The 20545-nt window shown below is 35.4% G+C and overlaps 1 protein-coding gene across 5 annotated transcripts in view; it reads right to left on the bottom strand.

Annotated features, from left to right (window-relative positions):
* The window catches only part of LOC143230257 (BBSome complex member BBS7-like), a 71601-nt gene that overhangs the window by 28031 nt on the left and 23025 nt on the right, over positions 1-20545 (bottom strand). For 3 of the 5 annotated variants that reach the window (XM_076463476.1, XM_076463474.1, XM_076463475.1), the window contains exons 9-11: positions 6116-6165; positions 4671-4804; positions 3427-3511 (exon numbers count right to left, since the gene is read on the bottom strand). In XM_076463476.1, coding sequence (XP_076319591.1) covers positions 3427-3511; positions 4671-4804; positions 6116-6165 — 269 coding nt within the window. Of the gene's footprint in view, positions 1-3426; positions 3512-4670; positions 4805-6115; positions 6166-11980; positions 11993-20545 lie in introns of all 5 variants that reach the window. The other 2 variants (XM_076463472.1, XM_076463473.1) reach the window with 1 other exon arrangement.

Consider the following 20545-nt stretch of genomic DNA (forward strand, 5'->3'; position numbering starts at 1 on the left):
TCCTATGCACTATTTCGTAACTTGTATGAGTGACAGATTCATTTTCAGCAAACTTTCTTGTGAAGAGATTCTTTTGAGATTCAAAAACACGTTTCATGGATTCAAATTTCTCAGAACGAAACTTTCCTGAAAATTTCAAATATGTTGATAGATGTTTTGTTTCATAGTGACGTCGAAGATTGTACTCTTTCAAAACGGCAACACTTTTAGAGCATATCACACAAGTAGCTTTCTGGTTTCCACAAAGAAGTACTTTTCTCCCCATTCTTCATTTAGAAAGTACGACACTCAGAGTCAACTTTTCTTCTTTTAAAAGCAGCCATAATGATGGGTGAAAAAAAACAGGATCTGAAAAGGAAAAACACAGAACACTGTGAGAAAAGTATTGTACTGGTCCAAGAATGCACAAACAAAATATATTGAAACGTACGTTTGCCACGACACTTACCTAAGAACGAGTTTCAAAAGCATACCCGACTACTAAGAGAAATGAGTTTGCTGAAGCGGTAACCCTAGGCCGCTGAATTTACAAGATGAGTCGATAGGACAAGGGCTAAGTCTGTACTTGTTTTCAAAATCCTAATGCTTTCATAGATATAAATAAAAGGGCAGCAAGAACAAAAGAAGAATTTTCCTATTGGTTAAAAATACGCATGACAGCCTTGTTTCTTTTTATCATAACGTGTTGTGTTTGCCAGCTCAAAGTGACCACCAGTGTGATTTATTTTGTTGTGACAGTTGGACATTTGAGGAAATGTCACTTTTTATTTGCAAGTGGCTAGCTGCTGGCGGGCCAGACAAAATGAGTTTTTGAGCCTTCCACTGCATGTGTCAGACTGGGTTTCATCATAAATGAGGATACCAAGGGAAACATATCAAGGCTTTAGGAATAGACTGAGTAGCTGCTTGGACAATACAGTCAGTTATTGCTGCCACAGAGTTATCTATCAATGATTTACACACAATGGCAGGATCACGTTCTGAAAGAGGAGTGAAAGATGGCCAGTTGGCCTGGTCCAGCTTCCACTGTGGCATGCAGATTTGGTTGCAATGACCATGGCCAAACCCTCTCAGTATAGTAAGAAAATAATCACTGCCCTGTGAGTCACTGTCAACCTCCCAAGAGAAATTAAAAAAAAAAGCAAATGGGAGCAGGTAGAGAGCAATAGCAGTAAAAGACTGTACACAGGAGAGAAAGGTTATGATCTTAGAGCATACACTACAGAATGAGCCCTCCCATCAATATCAGTACCACCACAGAGGGGATTATGTCCACTGAAGTCCCCCAGGAGACAGTAACTGTTCAACAAGAGCATCAAGGTCTGACTGATCATAGGCCTCCTCAGGAGACAGGTAGAGAACAAACAGTGATGGTGCGACTCAAGAAAACATGGATGGTTACAGCCTCCAAGTGTGTATCAAGTTGCAAAGATAGTACTAGTACATGCTAATCAACCAGCAGTGCTACCCTTCCATGCACTTGGCCATCCCATAGCCTGTCATTTCTTGACAAAGAAAACTGACAAAAGGTGACTGTATCAGCAGGTTTCACAAATGTTTCCTGTAAGGAAAGACAAAGATACAGGATGGTAAGAATCAATCAATGTTTTGATGTCATCCAAATTAGAATAAAAACTCGACAGCTCCTCTGTATTAAAGTAGCCATTTCTATTTAGGTGAAGGAAAACTGGACAGAGAGCCCTTCTGCTTTCAACCATGTTGTTTCTCTTTATTTGAAGGTCTATTGACCTCAATGGATCCTGCCTGGGTTGAGTGTGCAGATCTCTGTCAGTAGATGAAAATTCCAGTGACTAAGGGTGTAAAAAAATAATCATTCTGTTTCTCTGGGTCAAAGAAGACAGACCTGAGGAAGCACCAAAAGCTGAAGTCAAAGAAGGTGGATCCTGGTGGGGATAGAGATAGGTGTTGACATTGACTTGCCAACTCTCTTAACTAAAGAGAGCAAAAGCTTCTTCATATGGTTTGAAAATGATTCAATTGAAGATACAGAGAGATCTATCTGCACTCCCATTGTAACAGTGGAACAAAGTGCAGTAGCATACGTCCGAGATGAAGTGGTGGATAGTAACTTTCAAGTCTTGAGGTAAGAAATGCTATGAACCATTTGCAAATGCTGTACCACTTTTTCCTATATCCACCTAGGGCAAGAACAAAAGTAAGAGGGGTGAGAGCCACCATAATTAGCACAACAAGGACCCATTTTGCACTGAAAAAATCAAGGTCCTTGCCACTGCAACAAACACGTCAAGGAACCATGACGTCTCTGAGTGCCCAAACCGCTGACACTGGAAACATCTGGGAGGGTTTGGAATATACAGCTACACCTTGCAATTTAGATAATCCACCTTGATAGTGGCAGGTGGACATGGTGATGTAAATGTCACAATTAGGACACTGGTCAGCATCATAATTCCATCTCACTGCAAAGCTCCTTTGGTGGAGAAACCAGCAAGGATCTCTAACTCAGAGATGTCCTTCAAGTCCTTCTCAACAATAGCTTGTAATGACTAACTCAATATATCCCCAATAAGCCTTTGAATGCAAGAGTAGTTCACTCTGTTTTAGAGTGGATGTTTCCACCAAGAAGACCCCAGAACATAGCTTTGCAAGAGGAGTTCACTTTTGACTAGCTTAGGAGAGCCAGCAAGCCCCTCCACTCCCTTCTGAATAAAAAAGGGAGACAGTTGCCCTAAAGATTTTTCTAGTAAAAATGTAATATCAGAACATGAAGTACAGTACTGAAGAAATTGAAGATTACTGTTCAGAATCTTCAAGACACGGTTGTATACTTAAGGTCTTTATTTTTATAATTTTATTTTTATTTGGGGTTGGGAGATCCCTAAAAAAATAAAAGATTATTTTGGTGCCCACTGACTCCATCCGCCATGAAGCCCTACAAGGGGATGCACTATAATGCCAAACAAGGATACTGCAGCAACACCAGAGTTTAGTGAGCACTATAACCAAACATCAGCATTAGACACAATGTCCACAACACCCGATGAGAACATCCAACACTGGTACTTAGTTGACCCTAGCCAAAGCAGACCAGCTGACTGACCCTGGGGGCCACCCAAGACCTCCCATCTATAAGAATTCAAGGCCAAAGTGGTGTGCTAGAGTTTGACTCTTCAACCACCAGGATTCTCTCCTCCTCTTCACGGGTCGCCATGCAGGGCAAACATGTGGGTGGATGTTAGATCCCAGAAGAGGTAATCTGAAAGTACATAACCTTCTCTGGAAGGTCCCCTCACAATGTACAGAAATTCACACTGAGGGGTATTAAAACTTGAACATTCACTTTTTCATCAAAAAGTCACCCACATAATCACAAATTTCCAACCATGAAAATAGAAGGAAAAAAAAGCATAACTCAATATATAGCACAATAAAGTCTAAACGTACCTGTATAAGTTGTTGCCAACAGCTCATCGTAACCAGCATTTCCAACAACACCACCCTGAATTGACGTGATGCTTTCTCCACAGCTCTGTAAAAAAATTAAAACAACATATCACTATTAATTACACCTTTCTCCACAGCTCTATAATAAACTTAAGACCACATATCAGTACTAATTATATTGCTACTCATTTAGTAGAAAACAATAAGCAAATACGATGACTTTAACTAAATGTTTTTCTACAAACTCTTCTAAATGTATATATAATATCTACTATGTTAGGAGGTTAAACTATATCAGCTGACACTATTTTTAACACATTTCATTACTTTGACAGTAATATACAAGTAAGATGGTTGCAATTGTGGAAAAGAGTTGTTTGTTTGCTGAATTTCTCAAAAGTTCACTTGAGAGCTAATTGCATTACAAGTCCCAACAATAAAATGGGATTAACCATAACATCACAATGCCCCAATGATAGAAAAGACAAGCATGTTAAATGATGGGGATTCCAAACTGCTGTTTACAGATTACAAGTGGAGTGCCCTCATGATCAAGCTTTACGTGGAATATTAATCTAATATGAAAATCACGAAATTACACAATAAATATCACCATGTGCTGTGGGGAAAATATTCTGCATTCTCCATTAAATTACACAATCACACTGGCACTCATTTTACACAGAACTAAGGTGATAACACTGCACAACAAAGTTTTTGCTTCTTGAACACTGTTGAGTGTTTCTTATAGATTTTTGGCTGCTGATCATGAAAATCACATCCAAATTTGCCCATCATGTACTGTTTCATCAAAATCTTCAGTTTCACCAGGACATTGCTGCAATGGAAAAATGATATCAGGGCAACTGGAATCCGTCAATACTTGCTGACTACTGTTGGACAATGCAACGTGATGCACCGGACATTGAATACAAACGAAAATCAGGAGAAAAACACTTTTAATTATGTTGAACTTAATAGCGTATTAGAAACATAAGCGCAATTAAATATGTTACTGCTGGTAAACAGTTAACTGTCTATTTCTCAGAGTTCCTACGTGATGAAGCAAAACAAAACTATATTTGTGCATATCCACCAGGTACCTGTCATAATCAGCAAAAACTTTTCAGGAAGCACAACTTTTCACAAAAATTGAGGTGCAGTGTAAGTTTTAAACGAACCTGTAAGTTAAGAACAAATCCATCCTATCTCTACTGACAGAAAATTAAACTTAAAGCACTTACAAAAGAATATCTCAGAACGGGTTCGTCACATTCTTCGTCACAACTGTAGACTTCCACGACCCCATCATTCCGACCAACTATTAAATCTTTTACACCATTTGCTGTTATGTCATAGTTATCCATACAAACTACTCCTGTGGAGAAGAATTCAGAGCATTGTACAATCACATAATAAATTCATAATACTTGTTCAATGTACCAAACCTAACACACGTGATTTTATTAACTTCAAAATAATATAGTTGCTTATTGTCATCATGTTAAGCATTAACTGAACACCAGCAGTTCTTGATATAATCAAACCACATTTCAAGCAAAGAAAAATGACATTCATTAATAAGATATATGAACAAGAAATATGCAAGATTTAAGCTGAAAAACAGAAAGGTTTGAGTAATAAACACTTTAAAGTCACTAAGCCCTTTTGTGCTAGTAAACATGCATGTTCAGGAAAACTGGTTCATTGATAATAACTTTATATGCTATTCAAGTCAACTAACCTGAATAAAAGTATTTCCTTATAAAACATTTCACTTCTTAATAAAGTAAACTTGTTAATGAAATAACATGTCCAAAGAAATATTTGTGATTCCTATTTCTACAGGCACTTCTTTTCTTTTAAATTCAGAGCTTAATTTGGTATTTTATTAACATCATAACCTAATATAAATATTTTAATTTAATGCACGTATTTTTAAAATTCTTTGCTAATGCCATATATAAATATAAATATATAGATATATATATTACACATGGTACCCTTACCACCACTTCTTTTATATATACATATATAGATATATATATTACACATGGTACCCTTACCACCACTTCTTTTATATATACATATATAGATATATATATTACACATGGTACCCTTACCACCACTTCTTTTATATATACATATATGGATATATATATATTACACATGGTACCCTTACCACCAGCTTCTTTTATATATACATATATGGATATATATATTACACATGGTACCCATACCACCACTTCTTTTATAATATGCATATATGGATATATATATTACACATGGTGCCTTACCACCACTTCTTTTTATATATACATATATGGATATATATATTACACATGGTACCCTTACCACCACTTCTTTTATATATACATATATGGATATATATATTACACATGGTACCCTTACCGGTACCCTAACCACTTCTTTTATATATACATATATAGATATATATATTACACATGGTACCCTTACCACCACTTCTTTATATATACATATATAGATATATATATTACACATGGTACCACTTCTTACATATATATATATATATATATTACCATGGTGCCCTTACCACCACTTCTTTTATATATACATATATAGATATATATATTACACATGGTACCCTTACCACCACTTCTTTTATATATACATATATAGATATATATATTAAACATGGTACCCTTACCACCACTTCTTTTTGTGTTAGGAATTTCCCACCTGTGAGTTGGAACAAACCTATCAAAAGAAAAACGTTTCACTATCTCAATAACTTAAAAGTGATTTTATTACAAACTGCTTACCTTAAGTAACAAACCTACTAGATTGTTTCATTACAAACTGCTTACCTTAAGTAACAAATCTACTAGATGGTTTCATTAGAAACTGCTTACCTTAAGTAACAAACCTACTAGGTGGTTTCATTAGAAACTGCTTATCTTAAGTAACAAACCTACTATATGGTTTCATTACAAACTGCTTACCTCAAGTAACAAACCTACTAGATTGTTTCATTACAAACTGCTTACCTTAAGTAACAAACCTACTAGATGGTTTCATTACAAACTACTTACCTTAAGTAACAAACCTACTAGATGGTTTCATTACAAACTGCTTACCTTAAGTAACAAACCTACCATTTGGTTTCATTACAAACTGCTTACCTTAAGTAACAAACCTACTAGATTGTTTCATTACAAACTGCTTACCTTAAGTAACAAACCTACCAGATGGTTTCATTACAAACTGCTTACCTTAAGTAACAAACCTACCAGATGGTTTCATTACAAACTGCTTACCTAAAGTAACAAACCTACCAGATGGTTTCATTACAAACTGTTCACCTAAAGTAACAAACCTACCAGATGGTTTCATTACAAACTGCTTATCTCAAGTAACAAACCTACCAGATGGTTTCATTACAAACTGTTCACCTAAAGTAACAAACCTACCAGATGGTTTCATTACAAATTGCTTACCTTAAGTAACAAATTTCAAAGATGGTTTCATTACAAACTGCTTACCTCAAGTAACAAACCTACCAGATGGTTTCATTACAAACTGCTTACCTTAAGAAACAAACCTACTGAGATGGTTTCATTACAAACTGCTTATCTCAAGTAACAAACCTACCAGATGGTTTCATTACAAACTGCTTACCTTAAGTAACAAACCTACCAGATGGTTTCATTACAAACTGCTTACCTTAAGTAACAAACCTACCAGATGGTTTCATTACAAACTGCTTACCTCAAGTAACAAACCTACCAGATGGTTTCATTACAAACTGCTTACCTTAAGTAACAAACTTCAAAGATGGTTTCATTACAAACTGCTTACCTAAAGTAACAAACCTACAACATGATTTCATTACAAACTGCTGACCTCAAGTAACAAGCCGACTAGTTGGTTTCATTACAAACTGCTTACATTAAGTAACAAACCTACTAGATGGTTTCATTACAAACTGCTTACCTCATGTAACAAACCTACCAGATAGTTTCATTACAAACTGCTTATCTCAAGTAATAAACCTACCAGATGGTTTCATTGAAAACCATTTACCACAAGTAACAAAACTACCAGATGGTTTCAATAAAAACCACTTGGTTTATTGTTTGATTTGGTGTTTTATGGCACAAAGCAGCTAGGCTATCTGCGCCAACATCCAGTAAAAAGTTAAAATTAAAGTAAATTTAGTAAAACTCATAAAAAAAATTAAGGTAAAACAAATCAAAGTTTAAAAAAAAACATAAATGGAGGTCTCACAAAATGCCATACCTGCATGTTGTATCATAACCATTCTCAATGTCAAAGAATATTGATACAAGATTGTTTGAGAAAGGCTTCCCTGACTGACGTTTCAAGTCAAATAAGGTGGTCCATGGTGGAGTGCTGTCGTTAGAACCCACACTGGGTGGGTGAGAGGAGGTGTATGATTCAAGGAACCAAACAAGATGAGCATTAACCATCTTTTCTAAAGTCTTACAGAGACAGCTCATCAAAGCAACTGGACAATAGTTTGAAGGAATCTTGGGATCCTTCCCAGACTTAGAGAAAGGTAGGACAATAGCCTGGCACCAGGCATCAGGAAAAACATTCTCCTGCCAGATCCAGTTAAAAACAATCAGAAGAATATCAAGAGAAGCAGGAGAGAGATGGTGCAACATTTCATAGTGTACATCATCAGCTCCAACCAATATACTGCCAGACCAATGAAGGGCCAGTTTGAGTTCCACCAGTGTAAAGGGGCGATTATAGTCATAGAGACAATCAACTTCGAAAGGAAAGAAATGATCACTCTGCCTGAGTCATGATGGCTAAGAAGGTGGAGAATGAAGGAGAAGTGCTAAATACCCAACAATAGCTTTCACCTAGAGTATTGGCGATGCTCCGGGTATCAGCTACTTCCTGGCCATCAAAGAGCAAGATCGAGAGGTGGAGAGAATTGTATTGCCCACTGACCTTTGAATCTTGTCCCATATGACTTTGGAACTGGTGGAAGAAGATATGCCAGTTGTGAACTTAATCCAAAATTCCTTCTGGGTTTTGAATATCTTACCCACCGAGCATGTGCACAGGCCTGCTGGAAAGCAATACAGTTCAAGAGAGTAGGATATTTACAGAAAGTATCCCAGGCCTGTTTTTGAGCTTTCCATGCCATTTGGCAGGTAGGATTCCATCACGGACAAGAATATCATGGAAAATATGTCGAGGAATTAGGAATACATTGAGCAGCTGCTTGAATAATACAGCCAGTTACTGCTATCAGCCAGTCATCTAATGATGGCAGGATCAAATTCTGTGAGAACAGTAAAGAGGACCAGTTTCCATGTGCCAGCTTCCACCTGAGCATGCGGGTCAGGTGGCATCAACCACAGGCAATCTGTCAAAATTATTGGAAAATGATCACTGCCTCGTGGATTATTGTTAACCCTCCATGAAAAATGGGAGAATAGTGAAGGAGAGCAAATTGAGAGATCAATAGCAGTAAAGGACTGACTAGATGCATGGAAATAAGTAGAAGAACCAGTATTGCAGAGAGAAGGTTGTGATCAGAGAGCATACACTCAACAGAGCAACCTCTCCTATCAATATCAGCACTTCCCAGAGGGATGATGATCATTAAAGTCCCACAGAATGAAAAAGGAAGACGGCAACTGTTCAATGAGAGCATCCAGGTCTGATTGAGCATAGGTGTCTCAAGGCAAAAAGTAGAGAGAACAAAAATGATGGTACAACCCAAGGAAACATGGATGGTTACTGCCTCCTAGAGTATGTCGAGTGACAAAAACAGGGTGGGCACATGCTGGTCAACCAACAGTGCCACTCCTCCATGCACTTGTTAATCACACAGTTTGTCATTTCTGTACAAAGAAAACCACTGAAAGGTAACTGTATCAGCAGGTTTCAGATATGTCTCCTGTAAGGAAAGACAAACAGGATGGTAGGAAGCAATCAATGTTTTGATGTCATCCAGATTAGAATGTAAAACTCGACAGTTCATTGTATTAAGGTGACCATTTCATTTATGTGTAGGCAGATTGGCTGAAGAACCCTTCTGTTTACGACCATGTCTTTTTCTTTACTGTCTTTATTCAAAGAAGGTCCATTCACCTCCATGGATCCTGCCCTGTGTTGATTGGGCAGGTCTTTGCTGTTGGAAGAGGATTCCAGTGACTGAGGATGTGAACAAATGATCGTTTTGCATCTTGGGGTGGGAGAAGAAGATGTATCAAGGAAATGCCTGTACCCAAAACCAAAGGAAGGGGATCTTGAGATTTGTTGGAATAAGTAAGGGACAGAGATGGGTGTTGAAGTTGATTCATCAACTTTTTCAACCATGGAAGTCAAAATACTTTTCATTTGTTTTGAAAACGATTATTTTGGAGGCACAGAGAGATCTATCTGCACTCACACCGTAGTAGTGGAATGAAGTGCAGCAGCATACGTCCGAGATGAAGTGGTGGACAGCAACTTTTGAACCTCAGGATGTGTAATGTTATGAATCATTTTCAAATGATGCACCTCCTTTTCTTCCAACCATTTAAAGCAAGAATGAAGTAAAATGGGTGAGAGGCATTGCAATTGACACAATGACGGCCTGTTTCACACTCACAGGCATCATGGTCCTTGCCACCTCAACGAGCACACATCAAGGAACCACAACATGACATCTTTGAATGACTGAACCTCTGACACTGGAAACATTGGAGAGATTTTGGAATGTATGGCCATACCCTGCAATTAAGATAACCTGCCTTGATGATGCCTGGTGGACGTGTTGATGTAAATGTCAGAATAAGGATACTGGTCGGCATCATAATTCCATCTTTGTGAGTAGAGATACACCTCATTACAGAAACTCCTTGATTGGAGAAACCAGCAAGTATCTCTGACTTGGGGATGTTCTTCAAATCCCTCTCAACAAAACTTCTCATGATGAATTCAAAGTTGCATGGGGAGATATACCTCAACAGGTATATCCTCAATCACCCTTGAATGCAAGAGGAGTTCAATGTGTTGAGACGTGGATGTTTCCACCAATATGTTACCCAATTGAAGCTTCTTTACTAACTTTGGAGAGCCAGCAAGTCCCTCCAGTCCCATTCTGAATGAAAAAGGGAGACATTTGCCCAAAGGTTTGTCTGCAAGAGAACATAGGATAAGAAAATGAGGTACAACAGGTGTTACAGATGTTGAAGATTGCTGCTCAGAATCTTCAAGACATGGACGTTCCTACATACTGTTTTTTTCACTATTTTATTTAAGTTTTTATTTGGAGAATCCATAATAAAAGAAGGAATATATCAGTGCCCACTAACCCCACCCACCATGGAGCCCTACGAGGGGATGCACTACAATGTCAAACAAGGACACTGCAGCAATGCCAGTTTTTCATGAGCACTATACCCAAACAACAGCACCAGATACATTGTCCACAACACCTGTGGAGAACATCCAACACAGGTACTTGGTTGACCCTAGCCAAGTGGACCAGTCGACTGACCCAAGGGGGCCACCCCAAGGCCACCCGTCTGCAGAAATTCAAATCCAAAGTGGTGTGTTAGGGTTGGACCCTTCAACCACCAGAATCCTCTCCTCCCCTTCATGGGTCACCATGCACGGCAAACGTGTGGGTGGATGTTTAGATTCCAGAGGAGGTAACCTGAAAGAACTGAACCTTCCCTGAGAGGTCCCCTCACCATGTTCAGGAATCCACACCGAGAAAACAAACTACTTACCTCAAGTAACAAACCTACAAGATGGTTTCATTACAAACTACTTACCTCAAGTAACAAACTGACGAGATGATTTCATTACAAGCTACTTACGTCAAGTAACAAACCTATGAGATAATTTCATTACAAACTACTTACCTCAAGTAGCAAACCTACGAGATGATTTCATTACAAAACTATTTACCTCAAGTAACAAACCGACAAGATGATTTCATTACAAACTACTTACCTCAAGTAGCAAACCTACCAGGTGGTTTCATTACAAACTACTTACCTCAAATAACAAAACTTTATCACGTCTACACTTTTAAAATACTCTTGGGACACCAGAATATCTTACCTGCTATACAGAAACAGACAGGGACACCAGAATATCTTACCCATTATACAGAAACAGACAGGGACAACAGATTTATCTTACCCATTATACAGAAGCAGCCAGGGACACCAGAATATCTTACCACAGTATAGAAACAGACAGGGACACCAGAATATCTTACCACTATATAGAAAGAGACAGGGACACCAGAATATCTTACCACTATATAGAAAGAGACAGGGACACCAGAATATCTTACCACTATATAGAAACAGACAGGGACACTAGAATATCTTACCGCTATATAGAAACAGACAGGGACACTAGAATATCTTACCGCTATATAGAAACAGACAGGGACACTAGAATATCTTACCACTATATAGAAACAGACAGGGACACCAGAATATCTTACTACTATATAGAAACAGACAGGGACATCAGAATATCTTACCACTATACAGAGACAGACAGGGACACCAGAATATCTTACCTGTCTTCATCCCTGGACAGCATTTAGAAAGAACAATAACAATGCATGAAAACTGTTAAAATACTTTTTAACTTTTAGAAATATTGTATTCATAAAGGTTCTTTTCTCATCACTAAAAAGTCACAAAATTTGAATATTTTCCCCTTTCTTCCACATTCAATTTCATACTTTACACCATGAGGTGCTGTAGAACAATCATAAAGTAATAACTGTTATATGCAAAAAATAAAAAACAAAAATCAAATAAAGTCAGTGTTTCCAAACTTCATTATGAATAATCACTAACAATCCCTTAATTATGTATTTTTAATATATTTTTGTGTTTGACTTTTAATAGTTTAAATGTAGAGGATTTGAGCCCAGTTAGTCTGTTGCTCTGACATGCGATTTTCAAATTGTAGGTCTCAAGTGCCTTTCAAAATGATCATGTACACATTTAACATTATTAATCTGAAAACTTGCTGCTGTTCCTCATAGGAGAAGGTTTTATTAACACTTTCTTGTAAAAGACACTTTATCAATAGTAACACTTCTATAATAGTAATGGTTCTCATTTGAATAATTCTGCAGTAACACAGGACCCTGGGAGTGTAGTAACAGTTGTTGTTTGAACACTTCTGTAGTAACACTGGACTTTGGGTGTACTAACAGTTGTTGCTTGAATACTTACATAGTGACACAGAACAGTTGTCGTTTGAACACTTCTCTTTTTGTCAAATTACATACTGTAGTTTGTTTCTTAAGTAGAACTACAGCTGGTTTCTCTCTTTTTGTCAAATTACATACTGTAGTTTGTTTCTTAAGTAGTACTACAGCTGGTTTCTGTCTTTTTGTCAAATTACATACTGTAGTTTGTTTCTTAAGTAGTACTACAGCTGGTTTCTGTCTTTTTGTCAAATTACATACTGTAGTTTGTTTCTTAAGTAGTACTACAACTGGTTTCTCTCTTTTTGTCAAATTACATACTGTAGTTTGTTTCTTAAGTAGTACTACAGCCGGTTTCTCTCTTTTTGTTAAATTACATACTGTAGTTTGTTTCTTAAGTAGTACTACAGCTGGTTTCTCTCTTTTTGTCAAATTACATACTGTAGTTTGTTTCTTAAGTACTACTACAGCTGGTTTCTCCCTTTTTGTCAAATTACATACTGTAGTTTGTTTCTTAAGTAGTACTACAGCTGGTTTCTCTCTTTTTGTCAAATTACATACTGTAGTTTGTTTCTTAAGTAGTACTACAGCTGGTTTCTCTCTTTTTGTGTAATTACATACTGTAGTTTAATTCATAAGTAGTACTTAAGCTGGTTTCTCTCTCTTTTGTCAAATTACATACTGTAGTTTGTTTCTTAAGTAGTACTACAGCTGGTTTCTCCCTTTTTGTCAAATTACATACTGTAGTTTGTTTCTTAAGTAGTACTACAGTTGGTTTCTCTCTCTTTTTTGTCAAATTACATACTGTAGTTTGTTTCTTAAGTAGTACTACAGCTGGTTTCTCTCTTTTTTGTCAAATTACATACTGTAGTTTGTTTCTTAAGTAGTACTTCAGATGGTTTCTCTCTTTTTGTCAAATTACATACAGTAGTTTGTTTCTTAAGTAGTACTACAGCTGGTTTCTCTCTTTTTGTCAAATTACATACTGTAGTTTGTTTCTTAAGTAGTACTTCAGCTGGTTTCTCTCTTTTGTCAAATTACATACTGTAGTTTGTTTCTTAAGTAGTACTACAGCTGGTTTCTCTCTTTTGTCAAATTACATACTGTAGTTTGTTTCTTAAGTAGTACTTCAGCTGGTTTCTCTCTTTTTGTCAAATTACATACTGTAGTTTGTTTCTTAAGTAGTACTACAGCTGGTTTCTCCCTTTTGTCAAATTACATACTATAGTTTGTTTCTTAAGTAGTACTACAGCTGGTTTTCTCTTTTTTGTCAAATTACATACTGTAGTTTGTTTCTTAAGTAGTACTGCAGCTGGTTTCTCCCTTTTTGTCAAATTACATACTGTAGTTTGTTTCTTAAGTAGTACTACAGCTGGTTTCTCCCTTTTGTCAAATTACATACTGTAGTTTGTTTCTTAAGTAGTACTACAGCTGGTTTCTCTCTTTTTGTCAAATTACATACTGTAGTTTGTTTCTTAAGTAGTACTACAGCTGGTTTCTCTCTTTTGTCAAATTACATACTGTAGTTTGTTTCTTAAGTAGTACTACAGCTGGTTTCTCTCTTTTGTCAAATTACATACTGTAGTTTGTTTCTTAAGTAGTACTACAGCTGGTTTCTCTCTTTTGTCAAATTACATACTGTAGTTTGTTTCTTAAGTAGTACTACAGCTGGTTTCTCTCTTTTGTCAAATTACATACTGTAGTTTGTTTCTTAAGTAGTACTTCAGCTGGTTTCTCTCTTTTGTCAAATTACATACTGTAGTTTGTTTCTTAAGTAGTACTTCAGCTGGTTTCTCTCTTTTGTCAAATTACATACTGTAGTTTGTTTCTTAAGTACTACTACAGTTGGTTTCTCCCTTTTGTCAAATTACATACTGTAGTTTGTTTCTTAAGTAGTACTACAGCTGGGTTTCTCTCTTTTGTCAAATTACATACTGTAGTTTGTTTCTTAAGTACTACCACAGCTGGTTTCTCTTTTTGTCAAATTACATACTGTAGTTTGTTTCTTAAGTAGTACTACAGCTGGTTTCTCTCTTTTGTCAAATTACATACTGTAGTTTGTTTCTTAGTAGTACTACAGCTGGTTTCTCTCTTTTTTGTCAAATTACATACTGTAGTTTGTTTCTTAAGTAGTACTACAGCTGGTTTCTCTCTTTTGTCAAATTACATACTGTAGTTTGTTTCTTAAGTAGTACTACAGCTGGTTTCTCTCTTTTGTCAAATTACATACTGTAGTTTGTTTCTTTAGTACTTCAGCTGGTTTCTCTCTTTTGTCAAATTACATACTGTAGTTTGTTTCTTAAGTAGTACTACAGCTGGTTTCTCTCTTTTTGTCAAATTACATACTGTAGTTTGTTTCTTAAGTAGTACTACAGCTGGTTTCTCCCTTTTTGTCAAATTACATACTGTAGTTTGTTTCTTAAGTAGTACTACAGCTGGTTTCTCTCTTTTTGTCAAATTACATACTGTAGTTTGTTTCATAAGTAGTACTACAGCTGGTTTCTCTCTTTTTGTCAAATTACATACTGTAGTTTGTTTCTTAAGTAGTACTTCAGCTGGTTTCTCTCTTTTTGTCAAATTACATACTGTAGTTTGTTTCTTAAGTAGTACTACAGCTGGTTTCTCTCTTTTGTCAAATTACATACTGTAGTTTGTTTCTTAAGTAGTACTACAGCTGGTTTCTCTCTTTTGTCAAATTACATACTGTAGTTTGTTTCTTAAGTAGTACTACAGCTGGTTTCTCTCTTTTGTCAAATTACATACTGTAGTTTGTTTCTTAAGTAGTACTACAGCTGGTTTCTCCCTTTTGTCAAATTACATACTGTAGTTTGTTTCTTAAGTAGTACTCACAGCTGGTTTCTCTCTTTTGTCAAATTACATACTGTAGTTTGTTTCTTAAGTAGTACTACAGCTGGTTTCTCTCTTTTTGTAATTACATACTGTAGTTTGTTTCTTAAGTAGTACTTACAGCTGGTTTCTCTCTTTTGTCAAATTACATACTGTAGTTTGTTTCTTAAGTAGTACTACAGCTGGTTTCTCTCTTTTTGTCAAATTACATACTGTAGTTTGTTTCTTAAGTAGTACTACAGCTGGTTTCTCTCTTTTGTCAAATTACATACTGTAGTTTGTTTCTTAAGTAGTACTACAGCTGGTTTCTCTCTTTTGTCAAATTACATACTGTAGTTTGTTTCTTAAGTAGTACTACAGCTGGTTTCTCTCTTTTGTCAAATTACATACTGTAGTTTGTTTCTTAAGTAGTACTACAGCTGGTTTCTCTCTTTTTGTCAAATTACATACTGTAGTTTGTTTCTTAAGTAGTACTACAGCTGGTTTCTCTCTTTTTGTCAAATTACATACTGTAGTTTGTTTCTTAAAGTAGTACTACAGCTGGTTTCTCTCTTTTGTCAAATTACATACTGTAGTTTGTTTCTTAAGTAGTACTACAGCTGGTTTCTCTCTTTTTGTCAAATTACATACTGTAGTTTGTTTCTTAAGTAGTACTACAGCTGGTTTCTCTCTTTTGTCAAATTACATACTGTAGTTTGTTTCTTAAGTAGTACTACAGCTGGTTTCTCTCTTTTTGTCAAATTACATACTGTAGTTTGTTTCTTAAGTAGTACTACAGCTGGTTTCTCTCTTTTGTCAAATTACATACTGTAGTTTGTTTCTTAAGTAGTACTACAGCTGGTTTCTCTCTTTTTTGTCAAATTACATACTGTAGTTTGTTTCTTAAGTAGTACTACAGCTGGTTTCTCTCTTTTTTGTCAAATTACATACTGTAGTTTGTTTCTTAAGTAGTACTACAGCTGGTTTCTCTCTTTTGTCAAATTACATACTGTAGTTTGTTTCTTAAGTAGTACTTCAGCTGGTTTCTCTCTTTTTGTCAAATTACATACTGTAGTTTGTTTCTTAAGTAGTACTACAGCTGGTTTCTCCCTTTTGTCAAATTACATACTGTAGTTTGTTTCTTAAGTAATTACTACAGCTGGTTTCTCTCTTTTTGTCAAATTACATACTGTAGTTTGTTTCTTAAAGTAGTACTATTAGCTGGTTTCTCTCTCTTTTGTCAAATTACATACTGTAGTTTGTTTCTTAAGTAGTACTTACAGCTGGTTTCTCTCTTTTGTCAAATTACATACTGTAGTTTGTTTCTTAAGTAGTACTTCAGCTGGTTTCTCTCTTTTTTGTCAAATTACATACTGTAGTTTGTTTCTTAAGTAGTACTACAGCTGGTTTCTCTCTTTTTTGTCAAATTACATACTGTAGTTTGTTTCTTAAGTAGTACTACAGCTGGTTTCTCTCTTTTTTGTCAAATTACATACTGTAGTTTGTTTCTTAAAGTAGTACTACAGCTGGTTTCTCTCTTTTTGTCAAATTACATACTGTAGTTTGTTTCTTAAGTAGTACTTCAGCTGGTTCTCTCTCTTTTGTCAAATTACATACTGTAGTTTGTTTCTTAAGTAGTACTACAGCTGGTTTCTCTCTTTTTGTCAAATTACATACTGTAGTTTGTTTCTTAAGTAGTACTACAGCTGGTTTCTCTCTTTTTGTCAAATTACATACTGTAGTTTGTTTCTTAAGTAGTACTACAGCTGGTTTCTCTCTTTTTGTCAAATTACATACTGTAGTTTGTTTCTTAAGTAGTACTACAGCTGGTTTCTCTCTTTTGTCAAATTACATACTGTAGTTTGTTTCTTAAGTAGTACTTCAGCTGGTTTCTCTCTTTTGTCAAATTACATACTGTAGTTTGTTTCTTAAGTAGTACTACAGCTGGTTTCTCTCTTTTGTCAAATTACATACTGTAGTTTGTTTCTTAAGTAGTACTACAGCTGGTTTCTCTCTTTTTGTCAAATTACATACTGTAGTTTGTTTCTTAAATAGTACTACAGCTGGTTTCTCTCTTTTGTCAAATTACATACTGTAGTTTGTTTCTTAAGTAGTACTTCAGCTGGTTTCTCTCTTTTGTCAAATTACATACTGTAGTTTGTTTCTTAAGTAGTACTTCAGCTGGTTTCTCTCTTTTGTCAAATTACATACTGTAGTTTGTTTCTTAAGTAGTACTACAGCTGGTTTCTCTCTTTTGTCAAATTACATACTGTAGTTTGTTTCTTAAGTAGTACTACAGCTGGTTTCTCTCTTTTTGTCAAATTACATACTGTAGTTTGTTTCTTTAATACTTCAGATGGTTTCTCTCTTTTTGTCAAATTACATACTGTAGTTTGTTTCTTAAGTAGTACTACAGCTGGTTTCTCTCTTTTGTCAAATTACATACTGTAGTTTGTTTCTTAAGTAGTAGTACAGCTGGTTTCTCTCTTTTTGTCAAATTACATACTGTAGTTTGTTTCTTAAGTAGTACTTACAGCTGGTTTCTCTCTTTTGTCAAATTACATACTGTAGTTTGTTTCTTAAGTAGTACTACAGCTGGTTTCTCTCTTTTTTGTCAAATTACATACTGTAGTTTGTTTCTTAAGTAGTACTACAGCTGGTTTCTCTCTTTTGTCAAATTACATACTGTAGTTTGTTTCTTAAGGTTTAGTACAAATTACATACTGTAGTTTGTTTCTTAAGTAGTACTACAGCTGGTTTCTCTCTTTTGTCAAATTACATACTGTAGTTTGTTTCTTAAGTAGTACTACAGCTGGTTTCTCTCTTTTTGTCAAATTACATACTGTAGTTTGTTTCTTAAGTAGTACTACAGCTGGTTTCTCTCTTTTTGTCAAATTACATACTGTAGTTTGTTTCTTAAGTAGTACTACAGCTGGTTTCTCTCTTTCTTTTTGTCAAATTACATACTGTAGTTTGTTTCTTAAGTAGTACTACAGCTGGTTTCTCTCTTTTTGTCAAATTACATACTGTAGTTTGTTTCTTAAGTAGTACTTACAGCTGGTTTCTCTCTTTTGTCAAATTACATACTGTAGTTTGTTTCTTAAGTAGTACTACAGCTGGTTTCTCTCTTTTTTGTCAAATTACATACTGTAGTTTGTTTCTTAAGTAGTACTTAAGTAATTACAGCTGGTTTCTCTCTTTTGTCAAATTACATACTGTAGTTTGTTTCTTAAGTACTACTACAGCTGGTTTCTCTCTTTTTGTCAAATTACATACTGTAGTTTGTTTCTTAAGTAGTACTACAGCTGGTTTCTCTCTTTTGTCAAATTACATACTGTAGTTTGTTTCTTAAGTAGTACTACAGCTGGTTTCTCTCTTTTGTCAAATTACATACTGTAGTTTGTTTCTTAAGTAGTACTACAGCTGGTTTCTCTCTTTTGTCAAATTACATACTGTAGTTTGTTTCTTAAGTAGTACTACAGCTGGTTTCTCTCTTTTTGTCAAATTACATACTGTAGTTTGTTTCTTAAGTAGTACTACAGCTGGTTTCTCTCTTTTGTCAAATTACATACTGTAGTTTGTTTCTTAAGTAGTACTACAGCTGGTTTCTCTCTTTTTGTCAAATTACATACTGTAGTTTGTTTCTTAAGTAGTACTACAGCTGGTTTCTCTCTTTTGTCAAATTACATACTGTAGTTTGTTTCTTAAGTAGTACTACAGCTGGTTTCTCTCTTTTGTCAAATTACATACTGTAGTTTGTTTCTTAAGTAGTACTACAGCTGGTTTCTCTCTTTTTTGTCAAATTACATACTGTAGTTTGTTTCTTAAGTAGTACTACAGCTGGTTTCTCTCTTTTGTCAAATTACATACTGTAGTTTGTTTCTTAAGTAGTACTACTACAGCTGGTTTCTCTCTTTTGTCAAATTACATACTGTAGTTTGTTTCTTAAGTAGTACTACAGCTGGTTTCTCTCTTTTTGTCAAATTACATACTGTAGTTTGTTTCTTAAGTAGTACTACAGCTGGTTTCTCTCTTTTTTGTCAAATTACATACTGTAGTTTGTTTCTTAAGTAGTACTACAGCTGGTTTCTCTCTTTTTGTCAAATTACATACTGTAGTTTGTTTCTTAAGTAGTACTACAGCTGGTTTCTCTCTTTTTGTCAAATTACATACTGTAGTTTGTTTCTTAAGTAGTACTACAGCTGGTTTCTCTCTTTTTGTCAAATTACATACTGTAGTTTGTTTCTTAAGTAGTACTACAGCTGGTTTCTCTCTTTTTGTCAAATTACATACTGTAGTTTGTTTCTTAAGTAGTACTACAGCTGGTTTCTCTCTTTTTGTCAAATTACATACTGTAGTTTGTTTCTTAAGTAGTACTACAGCTGGTTTTCTCTCTTTTTGTCAAATTACATACTGTAGTTTGTTTCTTAAGTAGTACTACAGCTGGTTTCTCTCTTTTTGTCAAATTACATACTGTAGTTTGTTTCTTAAGTAGTACTACAGCTGGTTTCTCTCTTTTTGTCAAATTACATACTGTAGTTTGTTTCTTAAGTAGTACTACAGCTGGTTTCTCTCTTTTGTCAAATTACATACTGTAGTTTGTTTCTTAGTTTGTAGTACTACAGCTGGTTTCTCTCTTTTTGTCAAATTACATACTGTAGTTTGTTTCTTAAGTAGTACTACAGCTGGTTTCTCTCTTTTTGTCAAATTACATACTGTAGTTTGTTTCTTAAGTAGTACTACAGCTGGTTTCTCTCTTTTGTCAAATTACATACTGTAGTTTGTTTCTTAAGTAGTACTACAGCTGGTTTCTCTCTTTTTGTCAAATTACATACTGTAGTTTGTTTCTTAAGTAGTACTACAGCTGGTTTCTCTCTTTTTTGTCAAATTACATACTGTAGTTTGTTTCTTAAAGTAGTACTACAGCTGGTTTCTCTACAGCTGGTTTCTTTTGTCAAATTACATACTGTAGTTTGTTTCTTAAGTAGTACTACAGCTGGTTTCTCTCTTTTTGTCAAATTACATACTGTAGTTTGTTTCTTAAGTAGTAGTACTACAGCTGGTTTCTCTCTTTTTGTCAAATTACATACTGTA

Source organism: Tachypleus tridentatus, chromosome 10, assembly GCF_004210375.1.
Source record: "Tachypleus tridentatus isolate NWPU-2018 chromosome 10, ASM421037v1, whole genome shotgun sequence".
Taxonomy (NCBI): Eukaryota; Metazoa; Arthropoda; class Merostomata; order Xiphosura; family Limulidae; genus Tachypleus; species Tachypleus tridentatus.